At 46.0% G+C, this 16,990-nt stretch overlaps 1 protein-coding gene across 3 annotated transcripts in view; it reads left to right on the top strand.

Moving 5' to 3' along the window:
* LOC132403133 (ribosome-binding protein 1-like) overlaps positions 1-15,947 on the top strand; it is a 152,581-nt gene extending 136,634 nt beyond the window's left edge. For 2 of the 3 annotated variants that reach the window (XM_059986435.1, XM_059986433.1), the window contains 5 exons: positions 4,502-4,594; positions 4,844-4,918; positions 6,408-6,497; positions 14,002-14,145; positions 15,385-15,947. In XM_059986435.1, the coding sequence (XP_059842418.1) occupies positions 4,502-4,594; positions 4,844-4,918; positions 6,408-6,497; positions 14,002-14,145; positions 15,385-15,447 (465 nt within the window). In that variant the 3' untranslated portion in view covers positions 15,448-15,947. The remainder of the gene's footprint in view (positions 1-4,501; positions 4,595-4,843; positions 4,919-6,407; positions 6,498-14,001; positions 14,146-15,384) is intronic. The other variant, XM_059986434.1, reaches the window with a different exon arrangement.
* Positions 15,948-16,990: the final 1,043 nt, after the last annotated feature.

Genomic DNA, 16,990 nt, shown 5'->3' with positions numbered 1-16,990 from the left:
TATTTAGCTCCATCTTTTGCATTTGCACATTGTCTTTTTTTGGTTGTTGGTGTGTAGTTTTACCATCGATCGCTCTGTTTCTTTGTTCTACTGCAAGAAAATGCATCTCAAGGTAGTGTATATGGTGATATACACGTACTTTGATAATAAGTTTACTTTGAGCCCATTTGACCCAGAAGACTGATTTTATTTAGTGATACCACATGGAGAAGATCAGAAGGCTCTTTCGGCCCTTCGAACCATGCTGTACCAGCAGCGCTCCCTCCCCCCCACCCTGACAAACCCAGTTAGCTTGTAAGTTTGCAGATAAGAACTTGGGTGAGACTAGAACTAAAGGTCATGGGTTAAGGGTGAAAGGTGAAATATTTAATGGGAACCTGAGGGGGAGCTTCATTCAGAAGGTGATGCGAGTATGGAACGAGCTGCCAGGCGGAAGTGGTGGATGCGGGTTCAATTTCAGCCTTTAAGAGAAGCTTGGATAGGTACAAGGATGGGAGGGCTATGGAGGGCTCTGGTCCAGATGTAGGCCAGAGGGACGAGGCAGTGTAACACTTGGGCATGGGCTAGATGGGCTGGAGAGCCTGTTTCTATGCTGTTGTGCTCTATGACAACAGCAAAACTGGAGAAAGGATTCTGTAGACCAGTTACAAATCTGTGAGGAGAAATGTCGAATAGTTTAATCTGGGCAAGTGTGAAGTGTTGCACTTGGGGGGGGGGGCGCTATTGTAAGGGGAAGGTATATAGTTAATGACAGACCTTCATCTGTATTGATATCCAGAGGGATCTTGGGAGTTCAAGTTCCCAGCTCCCAGAAGGTTTCCAGACAAGCAGAAAGAATACCAAACATGGCATGCTTGCCTTTGTTAAGTATGTGACTAAGGACGTCATGTTGAAGCCATATAAAACTTTGGTTCAGGCCACACTTGGAGTACTGCATGGACTGGGGTCGCTCCAGTACAGGAATGATGTGTTGGCTTTGGGTGGGCACAGGGGAGGTTTACCAGGATGCTGCCTGAATTAAATGGTTTTGGCATAAGATAGAAGAGGACTTTACACAGAGCTGGGCTGTAACATCTGATACTGTATGGAGCTGATGGCACTTTATAAAATTATGAGAGGCATGGATAGGATAGAGAGTCAGAATCTTTTTCCCAGGGATGAAATGTTACATGCTAGAGGATACAGGTATAGGGTGGAGAAGGGGGGAGAGAGAATTTGAGAGATACGTGGGATGAGTTTCTTTTACACGCAGAGCAGTGTGCCTGTGGAACATGCTCACGGGTGATGGTAGAAGTAGATCCAATAGTGATGTTTAAGAGGTATTGAGACAAACATGTGAATATGTTGGGAATGGAAAGATATGGAAAATATGCAAGCAGAAGAGATTTGGGTGAATTTGGCATTGTTTTTGGCCCAGAAAAGGTCATCAGCTTCACTTGAACTCAGTGAGTTTGGGCCATAATGTGAAACTTGCCCCATCACTGTGAATTGTCCTGGAGCAGGGTGTTGGGAGCTGGAGCAGGTTGATCATTGCCATGGTACCTTGACCTCCCCGTCAAACCCAAAGCCTGTTGAATTCAGCGCCCCGGTATTTCCCAGTTGTACATTTGGTGAGCAGACACTTTGGTAGGCATGCTTGGCTTGTGCTTCTGCCCAGCGGACCAGTGCTTCAACCACTTCAATGGCAGTGTCTGCCGGGAAGGACCATAGGTCATAGGAGCAGAATTAGGCCATTTGGCCCACTGAGTCTGTTCCACCATTTCATCATGGCTGATCCTTTATTCCCCTCCTCATCCCCACTCCCCGGGTTTCTTCCCCTAACCTTTGATGCTGTGTCCAATAAAGAACCTATTAATTTTCACCTTAAGTACACCCAACAACCTGGCCTCCACATCTGCCTGTGGTAACAAATTCCACAAACTCACCACCCTCTGACTAAAGAAACTTTTCTGCATCTCTGTTTTAAATGGACACCCCTCTATCTTGAGGCTGTGCCCTCTTGTTATAGACTTCCCCACCATGGGAAACATCCTTTTCACATCTACTCTGTCAAGGCCATTCAACATTCGAAAGATTTCAATGAGATCCCCCTCATTCTAAATTCCAGTGAGTACAGACCCAGAGCTATCAAACGTTCCTCAAGTGATAACCCTTACATTCCTGGAATCATCGCTGTGAACCTTGTCTCATCCCTCTCCAATGCCAGCACAACTTTTCTTAGATAAGGAGCCAAAAACTGTTCACAAAACTCAAGGTGCGGCCTCACCAGTGCCTTATAAAGCCTCAGTGTTACATCCCTGCTTTTGTATTTTAGACCTCTCAAAATAAATGTTAACATGGCATTTGCCTTCCTCAACACCGACTCAACCTGCAAGTTAACCTTCAGGGTGTTCTGGGCAAGGACTCCAGAGTCCCTTTGCATCTCAGATTTTTGAATTTTCTCCCCATTTAGAAAATAGCCTGCACATTTATTTCTACTACCAAAGTGCATGACCATGCATTTTCCAACATTTAATTTCATTTGCCACTTTCTTGCCCACTCTCCCGATCTGTCTAAGTCCTTCTGCAGCCTACCTGTTTCCTCAGCACTACCTGGCCCTCCACCAATCTTCATATCATCTGCGAACTTGGCAAGAAACCCATCTATTCCATCATCTAAACCATTGATCTACAGCATAAAAAGAAGTCCAACACTGACCCCTGCAGAACACCACGAGTCACTGGCAACCAACCAGAATAAGATCCTTTTATTCCTGCTTGCTGTCTCCTACCAATCAGCCAGTGCTCTAACCATGCCAGTAACTTTCCTGTAATATTATGGGCTCTTAACTTGGCATCTTGTCAAAGGCCTTCTAAAAGTCCAAATGTATATCCCTTTTATCCATCCTACTCATAATTTCCTGAATGGATTCCCACAGGCTTGTCAGGCAAGACTTTCCTTCAGGAAACCATGCTGACTTTGTCCTATCTTGTCCTGTGTCACCAAGTACTCCATAACCTCATCCTTAACAATTGACTCCCAACATCTTCCCAACCACTGAGGTCAGGCTAACTGGTCTATAATTTCCTTTCTTAAAATGTGGTGTGACATTTGCAATTTTCCTGACCTCCAGAACCATGCCGGAGTCTCATAATTCTTGAAAGATCATTACTAATGCCTCCACAATCTCTACTGCTACCTCTTTCAGAACCCTAGGGCATATTTTATCTGGTCTGGGTGATTTATGTACCCTTAGGTCTTTCAGCTTTTTGAGCACCTTCTCCATTGTAACAGTAACTGCACCCACTTCTCTTTCCTCACACCCTTCAACATCTGGCATACCGCTGGTGTCTTCCACAGTGAAGACTGATGTAAAATACTCATTTAGTTCATCTGCCATCATATTATTTCTCTGGCCTCATTTTCTAGCAGTCCTGTATCCATTTTCATCTCTTTTATTTTTTACATACTTGAAAAAGCTTTTATATCCACTTTGATATTGTTTGCTAGCTTGCTTTCATATTTCAGCTTTTCCCTTCAAATGATTCTCTTTGTTGGTCTTTGTAGTTCTTTTAAAAACTTCCCAATCCTCTGTCTTCCCACTGATTTTTGCTTTGTTTGTATGTCCTCTCTTTTGCTTTTACAATAGCTTTGACTTCCCTTGTCAGCCACAGTTGTACTATTTTATACTGTTTGTACTATTTGAGTATTTCTTCATTTTTGGAATACACATGTCCTGCACCTTCCTCATTTTTCCCAGAAACTCAAGCCATTGCTGCTCTGCTGACATCCCTGCCAACAGCTCCTTCCAACTTACTTTGGCCAATTCCTCTCTCATACCACTGTAATTTCCCTTATTCCACTGAAATACTGCTACATCAGACTTTACTTTCTCCCTATCAAATTTCAAGTTGAACTGTCATATTATGATCACTGCCTCCTAAGGGTATTTTTTTACCTACCACCTCTGGTTCATTACATAACACCCCATCCAGTATAGCTGATCCCCTAGTGGGCTCAACAACAAACTGCTCTAAAAAGCTATCTCTCAGGCATTCAACAAACTCACTCTCTTGAGATCCATTTCCAATCTGATTTTCCCAATCTACCTGCACGTTAAAATCTCCCATGACTACCATAACATTGCCCTTTTGTCATGCATTTTCTATTTCCCATTGTAATCTGTTTGGAGGCCTGTATATAATTACCATCAGTGTCCTTTTACCCTTGCAGTTTCTTAACTCAACCCAACAAGGATTCAACATCTTCCAATCCAATATTACATCTTTTTACCGATTTGATGCCATTCTTTACCAGCACAGCCACGCCACCTCCTCTGCCTACTTTTCTATCCCTCCGATACAGCGTGTAAGCTTGGACGTTCAGCTCCCAACTACAACCATCCTTCAGCCACGACTCGGTGACGGCCACAACATCAGAGAGGGGAGCATATCGGGCTCCTGGCCAGAGACGGATGGCTGTGGTCGGACCGTAACGTCCGTCTCTTGTTCCTAAAAACAGGTGAGGCAGCAGCTGTGTGACATGGAGGCCCACGTGCGTGATGGAGTGTCGGTTGAGTCCCCCAGTGCTGAAGCTGAACTGGAGCCTGCCGAGGTTAGGGTGGTGAGATACTTGTGCATGGAAAGATCCCAGCAGTTCATAAAGTTCACCACTAACTTGCTCCCCCCACCTTCCTCCCTAACTTTGCATTCTGTCTTGCCACCTGTACTGTGTCCACACGCAAAGCGTCCACCCCACAGAAAGTAGCATTGCTCTTCGGTCACTGTGTTGCCACCTGCAGCTTCCCACCTCTGCGTAGGCTGCATGCAATGAGTAATTCCTTCTTCCTTCCGTGCTGTCCAGGTTCAAATACAGCTGGAGGAAACGGTGCTCGCTGAGCAAGCACAGAGACAGAAGCTGCTGGAAGAATTTGAAAAGGTTGTTCTTTCTTTTTCCGTAATGTAAAATGTAGAACATGCTGAAAACGCGGGTCAGATTGAGTGGAGGGAGACACTAGAGTTGACGTTACGGGTTGCTGCCTCTTCAGTGTTTTATCTTGGATTACCAGCGTCTGCGTTTTGTTGACTTTTACCAGGATGCTACCTAGAATAGTGAGCATGTCTTATGAGGAAAGGTTAAGTGAACTGGATCAGAGTTGACATGATAGAGGTGTACAAGATGATGAGAGGCAGGGATCAATTGGACAGCCAGAGACTTTCTCCCAGAGTGGAAATGGCTAATATGAGGGGGCATAGTTTTAAGGTGATTGGAGGAAAATATAGGGGCATGTGAGGGGTATATTTTTACACAGAGAGTCGTGGGTGTGTAGTATGCACTCCAGGGGTGGTAGAGGCAGGTACATTAGGGTCATTCAAGAAGCTTCTGGGTAGGCACCTGGATGATAGAAAAACGGAGGGCTATGTAGGAGGGAAGAGTGAGATGGATCTTGGAGTAGGTTAAAGGCCAGCACAGCATTGTGGGCCGAAGGGCCTGTTTTGTGCTGTAATGTTCTATGTTCTTTCTCCTAGTTTTCTTCTCCAGGTTCCTGTTAAGGTAAATCGCTCCCTGGTGTTTTGAGGGTTGAGGGGTAGGGTTGTTCTGGTCAGATGATACCTGGTCACCTCAACAGTCAGCAGGGGTCATGGTTCCGACTTCCTGATGGGGCATGTCACAGCCTGCACTTGGTTGGAGAGGGAACGAAACTGACACCCTTTTAATGAAGCGTCACACTGAAGACTATTGTTTCTTCAAAGTCAGTCAGACAGACCTTGCAAGGATAGCTAGGCTGATTGAGGGTGGCTGAGGACAGACCCAGTTTCCTTCTGAGCACCGGGTTTGCCAGTGTTGGCTATGGTGGTAGTCAGTGCCTTGTGTCTAGGGACACCTCCAGTGTGGTAATTCCTTCAGGTAATGTTCATACAGAGTCAAACGAAGAGGTTACGATGGTGAGCAAAAGCAGTGTGGGTGACGTGGCCACCCTGAAAACCAGCTCCTTCGAGCACACTGGAATGGAAGTGGAGATGAGACCTGGGGTAGATTAGCCATGGTCACTGAGTGGCCTACTCCTGCTCCTGCTTCCTTCAGCGCAAATATTTACAGAATTCCAAGATAAAATCTGAATGCTGGCAACGCTCAGCGTGTCTGTCAGCTTCTGTAGAGGGTCAACATTTCAGCTAATTTCATAACGAGAGCAGAAATGTTTACCCCCCCCCCCCCTCTCTCGCACTGCACCTTCTGCTTAACCAGCCTGTAATCTGCTCAGGGTCGCTTGGGATGATTGTAATCCCAGTTAGCTGTCCTATATCAACATGGCATTGATAATTCGGGGCAGTGGGGGTCATACTAGCATGTTGGCATTGCGCAGATGGAGGTTTGTCTCGCGTGTTGTAAGGTGTGTGGCTTCTGACTTTGTATAATCCCATTGTAGGTCCAACAGTCTGCATTAAATCTGCAGGACGAGCTGGAGAAGTTGCGGGCCGCCAGGGATGGTGACAGCGAGGACGTCCTTCAGCTAAAGGTAGTCTGGAGTGTTCAGTGGGGTTTGTGCCAGCTCCCTACTCTGTGCGGTTTATTGTTACCTCTCCGTAAGCACAGGGTGGCAAAAGGGTTAAAACACAAACTGCTGGACGAACTCAGCACGTCAGGCTGCGTCTGTGGTGGGAAATAGTCGACGTTCCGAGCTGACGTCATCAGGATTGCAATGGAAGGGGGAAGAAGCCAGAATAAGAAGATGGGGGAAGGAGTACAAGGTGGCAGGCAATGGGTGAGACCAGGTGAGGGGAAAGGAGGGTGGGTGGAGGAGGAGGAGGGAGATGGGTGAGATCAGGTTGAGGGGAGAGATGGGTGGGTGGAGGAGGAGGAGGGAGATGGGTGAGATCAGGTTGAGGGGAGAGATGGGTGGGTGGAGGAGGAGGAGGAGGGTGAAGGGTGATGCTGGGAGGTGATAGGTGGAGAAGGTAAGGCTGAAGAAGGAATCTAATAGAGGAGAGTGGACTATGGGAGAAAGAAGAGGAGGAGAGACGCCAGTGCTAGGCAGCTGAGGAAACGAGGATGGGTAAATCAGATCCATGCAAACATCCAGAGCTTGTGTTAATGATGGTCTGAGGCTTATTCCACTTTTGTGCACCCAGCCTGACTGATGGTGAAACTGCGCATGACTTCAGCCAGGGCTAAAGCCTGTCACAGGCTGAGATTCCCTGCAGCCCTCTGGTCTGGCGGTTCTGTGAAAGGGATCACCTCTCCATAGTCTTCTTGAGCATCATCGCTGCCGTGCTTGACCCCTCGACCCCTTTCCTCTGCGCTCCATCCACATCTGGGCTTTGTAACTGACCAACCACCTCCAATCCTAGGGTAGTTTATGGTCCTGCATCTTGCTCACAGAGCATGATTAACAAGTGAACAACTGTCGCAGCAAAACGTGACAACAGATTGGGGCAAAAAGTGTAGCAGCAGCCGAGAACTGAAGTGACAATGACGGAATAACTGAAAGAGGCAGGACTGAGAGTTTGTTGCATCGGGGTGTAGAATTCTTATTTTTAACTTTCCTACGCTGCTTGTATTGTTATATAATCAGCTATATACATGCACCTGATCAGTGAATTTTCCAGTGATTATAGTTCAGTTGCTCCTGTATTTCTTAGCTTCAGTAGCAGTGTCACATTACTTGAATCTGGATTTTTTATTGGTTAAGTGTTATCAATAGGACTTCTGTTATCTCGTCTGGCATGAGAAGCCCATGATTATTTTTCAGTCCACTCTTTCTTTTGTCCTCTCGACGCTTCTTCTTGCTCTTGTGACGCTTTAAAAAAAATATTAGGAGCAACAAGATGTATGCCTCACTCTTGACTTCAGAACAGCCTTTGAATTGCAAAGGTTGTGTGTACTGGCTGTGTAGTGAAAAAGGCACAACAGCACCTCTTTCACCTCAGAAAGTGGAAGAAGTTTGGTATGGCCCTTCCCCCCCCCCCCCCCCCCCCCCCCCAAACCCTAACAACTTTCTACAGGGGCACGATTGAGAGCATCCTGACTGGTTGCATCACAGCCTGGTCTGGGAACTGTACCTCCCTCAATCACAGGACTCTGCAGAGATTGGTACGGACAGCCCAGTGTATCTGTAGATGTGAACTTTCCTCTATTCGGGACATTTATAGCGACAGGTATGTAAAAAGGGCCAGAAGGATCATTGGGGACCCGAGTCACCCCAACCATGAACTGTCCCAGCTGCTACCATCCAAGAAACGATAGCACAGCATTAAAGCCAGGACCAATGTCTGATGGTCCTTTTGGCTCTCCACAGTGAAACGGTGACAGCTTCTTCCACCAGGCCATCAGACTGATTATTTCTTGCTGACACAATTGTATATCTGAGCTATATTGAGTGTCCTGCTAGATATCTTACTGTACATACTATTTATTACAAGATGGAGACGTAAAGACTTTTACTTCTCATGTATGTAAAGGACGTAAATAATAAAGTCAATTCAATTCAGTTCAAAAGCATCGCGATCCAACAAGTCCGAGCATGTGGCAGCAGCAGTGGGAAGGAGATGTGAAAGGAGTTAACAGTGGGAACCAGCACAAAGGCCTTGGTTTCACCTAATTCAGAGTATGCAGTTGATGGAGTGTCTTTGGTTGATCACAACAGGACATGAGTCATCCTGCAATGTACCAGTGATACAGAGCTACACTTCCTTCCATTTGCTGCTTTCTCTCAAGCCATAGTCCCACCAGTGCCTGTGTCTCAAGTTCAACCTTATTGTCAGTCAACTGTGCCCAAATATACAGCGAAACTTCCCAGCGTTTTTCAGGGACCATGGTGAAAAACACAGTACTGATACCACATACAGCACATAAAATAATATTAACAGACAGAAAACAAGTATTCTCTGGATGTACAAATTGAGATGATGTAACACAGAATAATGTTTGTGGTGTTGTCATAAATAATACGTGCTGGATGGCAGCAGGGTGTGGAGACGTCTCAGAGTCTGGGGGAAGGAGCCGTTACCCAGCCTGATGACCCTTGTTCCCATTCTGCGGTACCTTCCACCTGAGACAATTAAGCATTAGTCCCAATCCACAGCCACAGATTAGGCCATGTCAGGTCTTGGCTGCAATAGCAAGTTAATTACATCAGCATTTTGTTTCAGGGAGTGGTTTTACCTTGAGGCTAGAGGGACTGACAAGCAGAAATGTGTGTCAGCATACATTGTTAGCGCAGATTAGTCATTAAGCCACAAGCCATTGCCTCCAGCCATTTTGAGAGACATCATGTTAACAGACATGGAGGAGCTCAGCGCGTCGAGCGGTGTCTGTGGGAAGCTGGGGAATTGTGGATAGCTTGGGCCGACACCCCACATCAGGACATTTTACCTCACACAACCCACTGAGTTCCTCCAGCAGATTGATTGTTTGCTCCAGATTCCAGCGTCTGTGCTCTGTGGTCTTTTGTGTTTCATTACCAGATGCTCTGTCATTGTTTCACTGCGGAGTGCCACAAGACCGTAAGGCATGGGCGCAGAATTAGGCCATTCAGCCCATCAAGTCTGTTCTGCCACTCCATCATGGCTGATCCCGGATCCCTCTGAACCCCGTGCACTTGCCTTCTTGCCATATCCTTTGATGCCCTGACCAATCAGGAAACAATCAACTTCTGCTTTGAATACACCCACAGACTTGGCCTCCACTGCAGTCTGTGGCAGAACAATCCAATTTCTCTGGCTAAATAAAATTCCTTCTTGCCGCTGTTCTAAAACATCGCCCGCTCAGTGTTGAGGCTGTGCACCCTGGTTATGGATATCTCCACCACAGGAAACATCCTCTCCACATCCACCCTATCTCGTCCTTTCAACATTAGATACGTTTCAATGAGATCCCCACGCACTCTTCTGAATTCCAGTGAGTACAGGCTCAAAGCTGCCAAACGCTTCTCAAATTTTAACCCCTTCATTCCCAAAATAATCCTCGTGAACCTCCTCTGGACTCTCTCCAATGACAACACATCCTTCCTGAGTTATGGGGCCAAAACTGTTGATGATACTCCAAGTGCAGCCTGACTAGTGTCTTATAAAGCCTCAGCATTATCTCCTCGCTTTTATATCCTATTCTTGAAATAAATGCCAACATTGCATTTGCCACCTTTACCACAGACTTGACCTGTAAGTTAACCTTCTGGGAGTCTTGCTTGAGGACTCCTGCACCTCTGATGTTTGAACCTTCTCCCCATTTAGATAATAGTCCGCACTATTGTTCCTTTCACCAAAATGCATTATCATACATTTCCCAACACTATTTCACACCATTTTGCCCATTCTTTCAATTTGCCTAAATCCTGCTACAATCGCATTGCTTCCTCAGCACTACCTACCCCACCACCTATCTTCGTAACGTGCAATTTGCCACAAAGCCATCAATTCCATTATCCAAATCATCAACAAAAAATGTGCAAAGTAGCAGACCTAATACTGACCCCTGAGGAACAGCACTGGCCACTGGCAGCCAGAAAAGGCCCCCTCCATTTCTGTTTGCTGCCTCCTGGCTGTCAGCCATTTCTCTATCCAGTATCTTTCCTGTAACATCATAGGATTTTATCTTGTTAAGCAGTCTCGCGTGTGGCACCTTATCAAATGCCTTCTGAAAATCCAAGTAACTGACATCCACTGCCTCTCCTTTGTCCACCCTGCTTGTTACTTCCTCAAAGAACTCTTAACAGATTTGTCAAGCAAGGTTTCTCTTTACAGAAACCATGCTGACTTTGACTTATTTTAAGTCGCTAAGTACCCAGAAACCTCAACCTTAATAGTAGACTTCCAACACTTTTCCAACCACTGAGGTTAGGCTAACTGGCCTATAATTTACTTTCCTTTGCCTTCCTCCCTTGAGTGGAGTGACATTTTCAATCTTCCAATCCTCTGGGACCATGGCAGAATCAAGTGATTCTTGAAAGATCATGACCAATGCATGCGTTATCTCTTCAGCAAACTCTCTCAGGACTCTGGGATGTAGTCCATCTGGTCCAGGTGACTTATCCACCTGAAGACCTATGAGTTTGCCTAGCACTTTTTCTTTGTAATAACAACGGTACTCACTCCTGCTCCCTGACACTCACAGACTTCTGGCACACTGCTAGTGTCTTCCACAGTGAAGACAGATGCAAGTTCATCTGCCATTTCTTTGTCCCCTATTACTACCTCACCAGAAACATTTTCCAGTGGTCCAGTACTAATTCTCACCTCCCTTTTATTACTTGTATAACTGGAAAAAACCTTTAGTATCCTGGTTTATATTATTGACTAGTTTGCCTTCATATTTCATCAGCTCCATTCTTGGTAGCTTTTTTAGTTGCCTGTTGTTGGATTTTAAAAGCTTCCCAGCCAACTAACTTCCCACTCACTTTTGATACCTTCTAATCCCTTTGCTTGGCTTTTACGTAGTCCTTAACTTCCCCTGGCAGCAACGGTTGCCTATCCCTGCCATTTGAGAACAACTTCTTCTGTGGGACATATCTATCCTGCTATTCCCAGAAACTTCAGCTGTCTCTGCTCTGCTGACAACCCAACCGGTACCCTCCTCCAATCCACCTGAACAAGCTCCTCTCTCATGCCTCTGTAATTCCCTTTATTCCATTGTGATACTGAAACATGTGACTTCTCCCTTTCGAATTTCAGTATACACCCAGGCACTAATTAGATTTACCAGAAGGCTGCCGGGTCTTGAGGCCCTAAGTGATGTTGGATCCCAATGTTTTTTTTAAATCTAAAGGTTCTTTGGAAATCAGGGATGAGGCATAGAACTTGCAGCCATCTTACTAAGTGTTACAGGAGTGCAAAACGAACAAGAAAGATGAGCACAGAGAACAAAGGAAAAAGTAATTGTGGCTGCCTCGTACTCAGACTAGAGATAACAAAAAAATCCTGTGATAACAATTAACCTGTAAAACAGCCAGATTCAAGTGGCAGGACACCCCACTGCAGAAATCTAAGAAGCTTCGAGAAAAATACAGAAGCAACTGTACTGTAATTACGGGGAAATTCATTGAACAGATGATTATATAAAAATACAAGCAAGCTTAAGGAAGTTAAAACAGATGAAAAGTAAGAATTCTCCACCCTAATCCAACAGTAACAAGGCAAGATTGCATAAGCTAGGACTTTATTCCCTCTGTCGTAGGCGGCTGGATGGTGACCTGATTGGGTGTTGTAAGGTCATGAAGCAAACAGAGTAAAAGCTGACTTTATTCCAGGGTGGGGCTGCTAAAAATAAGAGGGCATGGGTGAGAGATCAAGAGCAACTCCTTTGTGCAAAGGGTGGAGTGTGTTTAGGATGTGCTGCCAGAACTAGCGGCAAAAGTGGGCACATTAGCAAAGTTTAAAAGCCACCCAAGTATGTACCATGCTTAGGAGAAGTTTAAAGAGCTATGGGCCAAGTGTGGGCAGATGGGACCTGCTTGCTGGGCCACACGGTTCCTGTGGATGAACTGGGATGAAGGACCTGTTTCCATGCTATATAATTCTGGAACAGAAGTTTCCAAACTGGGGTTCACGGACCGCTTGGTCAGTGGCAGGGGTCCAGGGAACCCCTGCTCTAGAATTCACAGAACTCGTGGGCAGTTCGGACATGGAGTGAGGAAACTTCTATCAACATTGTGTCACGATTGAAGGTTTTCCTGAACCCAGTCCCATCGTGGCAGCTTGTTTACTATTGCGAGAGGAAGCAAGAGTAAGGAGGTAATGCCTTGGATGTGGAGATGCCGCCTGGAGAACTGAGTGCTGAGCTAGTCTCCCTGTCTAGGAATGCACCAGAAGACATTCAGAGAAGGTTTACTCGGCAGGCACCTGGGAAGGGGGAAAGTTTGGGCATGGTGGGCCTGTATTTTGAGGAATGAGAAGGGACTCCATTGAAATATAAGATCCTGAGGGGTTTTGCTATATCAGATGTTCCCTTTTCTTCCCCAGGGTAAAAAAATTGTCAAATACCAGAGAACGCGTTTATAAGGTTAGATGAAAGGATGACGTGAGGGTTGAGCTTTTCTTGCGTAGAGTGAGGTAGTTTGCTGGAGTTAACTGGCTTTTAGATAAACACATGGGTAGGAAGGGAGTAGAGGGGAAGGCTGAGTATAAATTGGTTTTTGTGGCTGCCTGTGAAGAAATGAATCTTATGATTGTATACATATTTTGGTAATGAAAGTACTTTGAACTTGTAACAGAATTGGCACAGCATCATGGGCTGAGTAGCCTGTTCTGTGTTCTTGTGGGAAGATTGGGAAAGAAGGGGTAATTAGTGGCACTGTAGCGTAGTGGTTAGTACAGTGCTTTACAGTGCCGGCGACCCGGGTTCAATTCCCACCGCTGCCCGTAAGGAATTTGTACACCCTCCCTGCGACCACGTGGGGGGTTCCTCCCACATTCCAAAGGTGTACTATTTGGTCATTGTAAGTCGCCAAATTTAGGTTTGGATTAAGTCAGGGTTTACTGAACGGCACAGCTCGAAGGGCTGAAGGGTCTTCTGTGGGCTGTACCTCAATATCAAATGAGCTGAGGATGAGTGCAGTGAATGGAGAAGGGATGGTTAGTTGCGACGGCGAGGGGCAGTCAGTGAGTTTTCTCCTTACCTTGTGATGCTCCTGTTCCGTACATGCAGTTGCCCTTCTCTTGGCCAGCTCCATGTTGACAGCAATGTACCACCTTGGTGCTTACTCAGCCCACTAGCCTTTGAAATGTAAATGCCAAGGTATTTACATCAGTTGTTTTTCAGTCTTTGGAGTTTTTTTTACTATCGATTTGATTGCATTTCTTTTTTCTACTGTATATACCACAAGAAAATGAACCTCGGGGTAGTATATGGTGACATGTACATACTTTAGAATCCCTCCAGCCGTCCCAGCACTCTTCCTGTATTTTCACCTCCCCCACTCTCAACCCCTTTTCTCACTGGCTGGTTATTGAATCTGCCCTTACAAAGCCTGTAGGAGAGGGTTTCTGTACCTGAGAAACTATATTTTCACTGAATTTCTGTGTTGTTAGGAAAGGCTTGACAAGGAAAAGAAAATGACCAAGGACTTGGGCCAAGCTGCCACGAAACTACAGCAGATGCTGAGGGCCACCCAGGAACAACTGGACAAGGAGAAGGAGACCGTGGGCAGGCTGCTGGCTGAAGGGCAGGGAAAGGTAGGTGGATGAGCGGGCAGCACAGAGTGGCGGTAAACTTCTCCCAGCGGATATCTCATCCAGGATTTCCCATTGCTTTTTTCACTCTTGTTCCCTCACGCTGGTCGCTTTTCCGGTCTGAGAACCTTTGACGGTGAAGGGTGTGGGATCTGAAACATTTTAACACTCGCAGTCCTGGTTTATGTAACGTCCCAGCTGGTCATGGGTGGTGCCAGTCTGCGGAGATGTATTGTAGCATGGCCCATGAGTGGGCAGCTTTTTGGGCAAACAGACATTGGGTGTGGAGTTCGGGCATCAGTGTGGACGCTGGTACTGTTGGGATCCACTGAGCAGCAGCTGAAACTCGTTCTCAGTGCTCACAGGAGTGTCCTACCTCCTGGTCCACCATCAGACAGCTGGTTTTGCCTCCGTCGTGCGGCAGCTCGAGCTGCAGTCTCCGGGGACCAGGTTCAAGCCCAACCTCGAGGTGATGTCTGTGCGGAGATTGTCTGCCCTCTCCATGTCCATTTGGGGTTCCCTTGGGTCCTCTGCTTTCTCCCTGTCCCAGAGGCATGCAGTTGGCTTCTGTGAATTGCTTCCAGTGTGTTGGTGAAGATTGAATCCAGGGGAAGGGGAAGTTGATCGGAGTATGTTAACAGTAAATAGCATTGGTGTAATTGGATGTTAATGGTTGGTGTTGGCTTTGGCCAAGGGGCCTAATCCTGTGCTAAAGTCTAACAGCCTCAGGATTCGGGGGAGTAGATTTAGGACGGAGATGAGGAGGAACTGCTTTTCCCAGAGAGTGGTGAATCTGTGGAATTCTCTGCCCAATGAAGCAGAGGAGGCCACCTCAGTAAATATATTTAAGACAAGGTTGGATAGGTTTTTGCATGGTAGGGGAATTGAGGGTTATGGGGAAAAGGTGGGTAGGTGGAGATGAGTCCATGGCCAGATCAGCCATGATCTTATTGAATTCTGGAGCAGGCTCGACTGGCCTCCTATTTCTTATGTTGTTATGTACATTCTTATGTTCTTAAAACGTTAACCCTTTCTCTTCCCACTGCTGAATGTGCTGTACTTTTTTCCTTTCAGGCTATTGGGCTCTAATCTGAATATGCATTCTGATCATGACCCCCCCCCCCCCCCATCCTTCCTCCCGCCCCACCAATGAAAGCCAGTGCCCCTGTGAGCAAGTCCTATCGGGACTTGATACGGTGGAACCGCTGCTCCACGTCTGTTTACTGTGCTCTGTTTGTTTAGGGAGAAGAGAAGCAGGGACCAGTGGCAGAGGAGGACGGACTGAAGGAGGGAACATCTGTCTGAAGAACAGCCAGCTGATGCAAACACCATTCAATCTTGCCAGATGCCTTACAGTTATAATAATTCTTATGCCATTCCTAAACCACCTGCTCAGTATTGTACTGTAGTTCATTGAAGAGTTAGTGAGTCAATCACAATGTTGAGAAAAGTTGCAGCCATCAATTTTTTTTTAAAAAAGAGCTTTATTTGATTATTCCTTTCCCATCAGTCCAAGACACATTCCATCAGATTGTCCAAATCACTGATGTCCTGCTGCCTACCTTGTAAACAAAAGGGCCTCTCAGCTCTGTTTACACGTAAAAGGGTGTACTTACGGGAAGCGTACAATTGTGCAATTTATTATTATTTCTCCACGAAGGAAATGGAGGACAGGGGAAGAGTTTGCAAACTTTATCCAGCAGTGATCTAGACCTCTGCCCGTAACCTAATCAGGTCCTCAAGAGGCTCCTTCCTGTTCTTTTTCCCAAAGTTGTCCATTGAATCAATAAAATGCTGTAACCATTTGAGTGTGGCCTAGTCTTTTCACTGGAGGGTGTCACACAGTGGGACAACCGCTCCATCTTGTGGCCACTCTGCACCTCATCATTTGCACAACTGATTACACTCTCTAGGCGGGACTTCCATATATTGATTAAGGAAACTGTCCTGAACACATTTGACAAGCTCTGTCATATCCAGCCGAGTGTAATTGTAATGATCTTCATGAGAAGGAAATCAGGTAAAGAAAGGATTTGGCATGCTTCATTGAACAGAGCATTAAGTATACGAGTCGGTAAATTTAGTATCAAAGTACTATACGTCACTATATACATCTCTGAGAGTCATTTTCTTGAAACACAATAGAATCAATGATAACTGCACCCAACAGAATGGGCAAAAAACCAATGGGCAAAAGACAAAGAAAATAGTAGCAAATAAATAAGCAATAAATATCAAGAGCATGAGACGAAGTCCTTGAAAGTGAATCCATAGTTTGTTTCCATACCAGACCATAATGGCAGCCAGTCAGTGTACTCTCCACTGCTTGTCTGTAGAAGTTTTAGATGACATGCCAAATCTTTGCAAACTTCTCCTCAGTTCCTTGGTCTTGCTGACCAAGAGGTTGTTGTGGCTCCACTCAGCCAGATTTCCAATCTCCCCCCCGATTTGCTAATTCGGCCAATGGCACTGGTGTCATCAGTAAACTTGAATAAGGTATTGGAGCTGTAGTTAATGCATTCCTGCACTCTCCAAGCTCTGACCCTGCCGATTACCAGCATTTTGTTGTTTTCGTACCATTTTGCCGTTGCATTTATCACTTGACTCCAGGAAAAACAATGGCTCAGTATTAAAGAACTCACAGGGGTTGAACCGGCAGCTGCGTGGATTGTTCCCACGCCTGTTCTCGGCATTCCATGCCTCTGTCACTGAGGCACTTGGCAGGTCCTAACTGCACACGAGCCAGAGACCGGGTGTGTGGAGTCTGGCTGCAAAAACTTACAGGCTGTTAGTCGAAAGGTCAAATTGCCCTCCGTGAGAGAGAGTGATAGAATTGGGGTGGGGGGCA

Source organism: Hypanus sabinus, chromosome 12 (assembly GCF_030144855.1).
Source record: "Hypanus sabinus isolate sHypSab1 chromosome 12, sHypSab1.hap1, whole genome shotgun sequence".
NCBI classification, from domain to species: Eukaryota; Metazoa; Chordata; class Chondrichthyes; order Myliobatiformes; family Dasyatidae; genus Hypanus; species Hypanus sabinus.
Note: the sequence above shows the minus strand (reverse complement) of the source record. Positions and strands in the feature narration are given on the sequence as shown.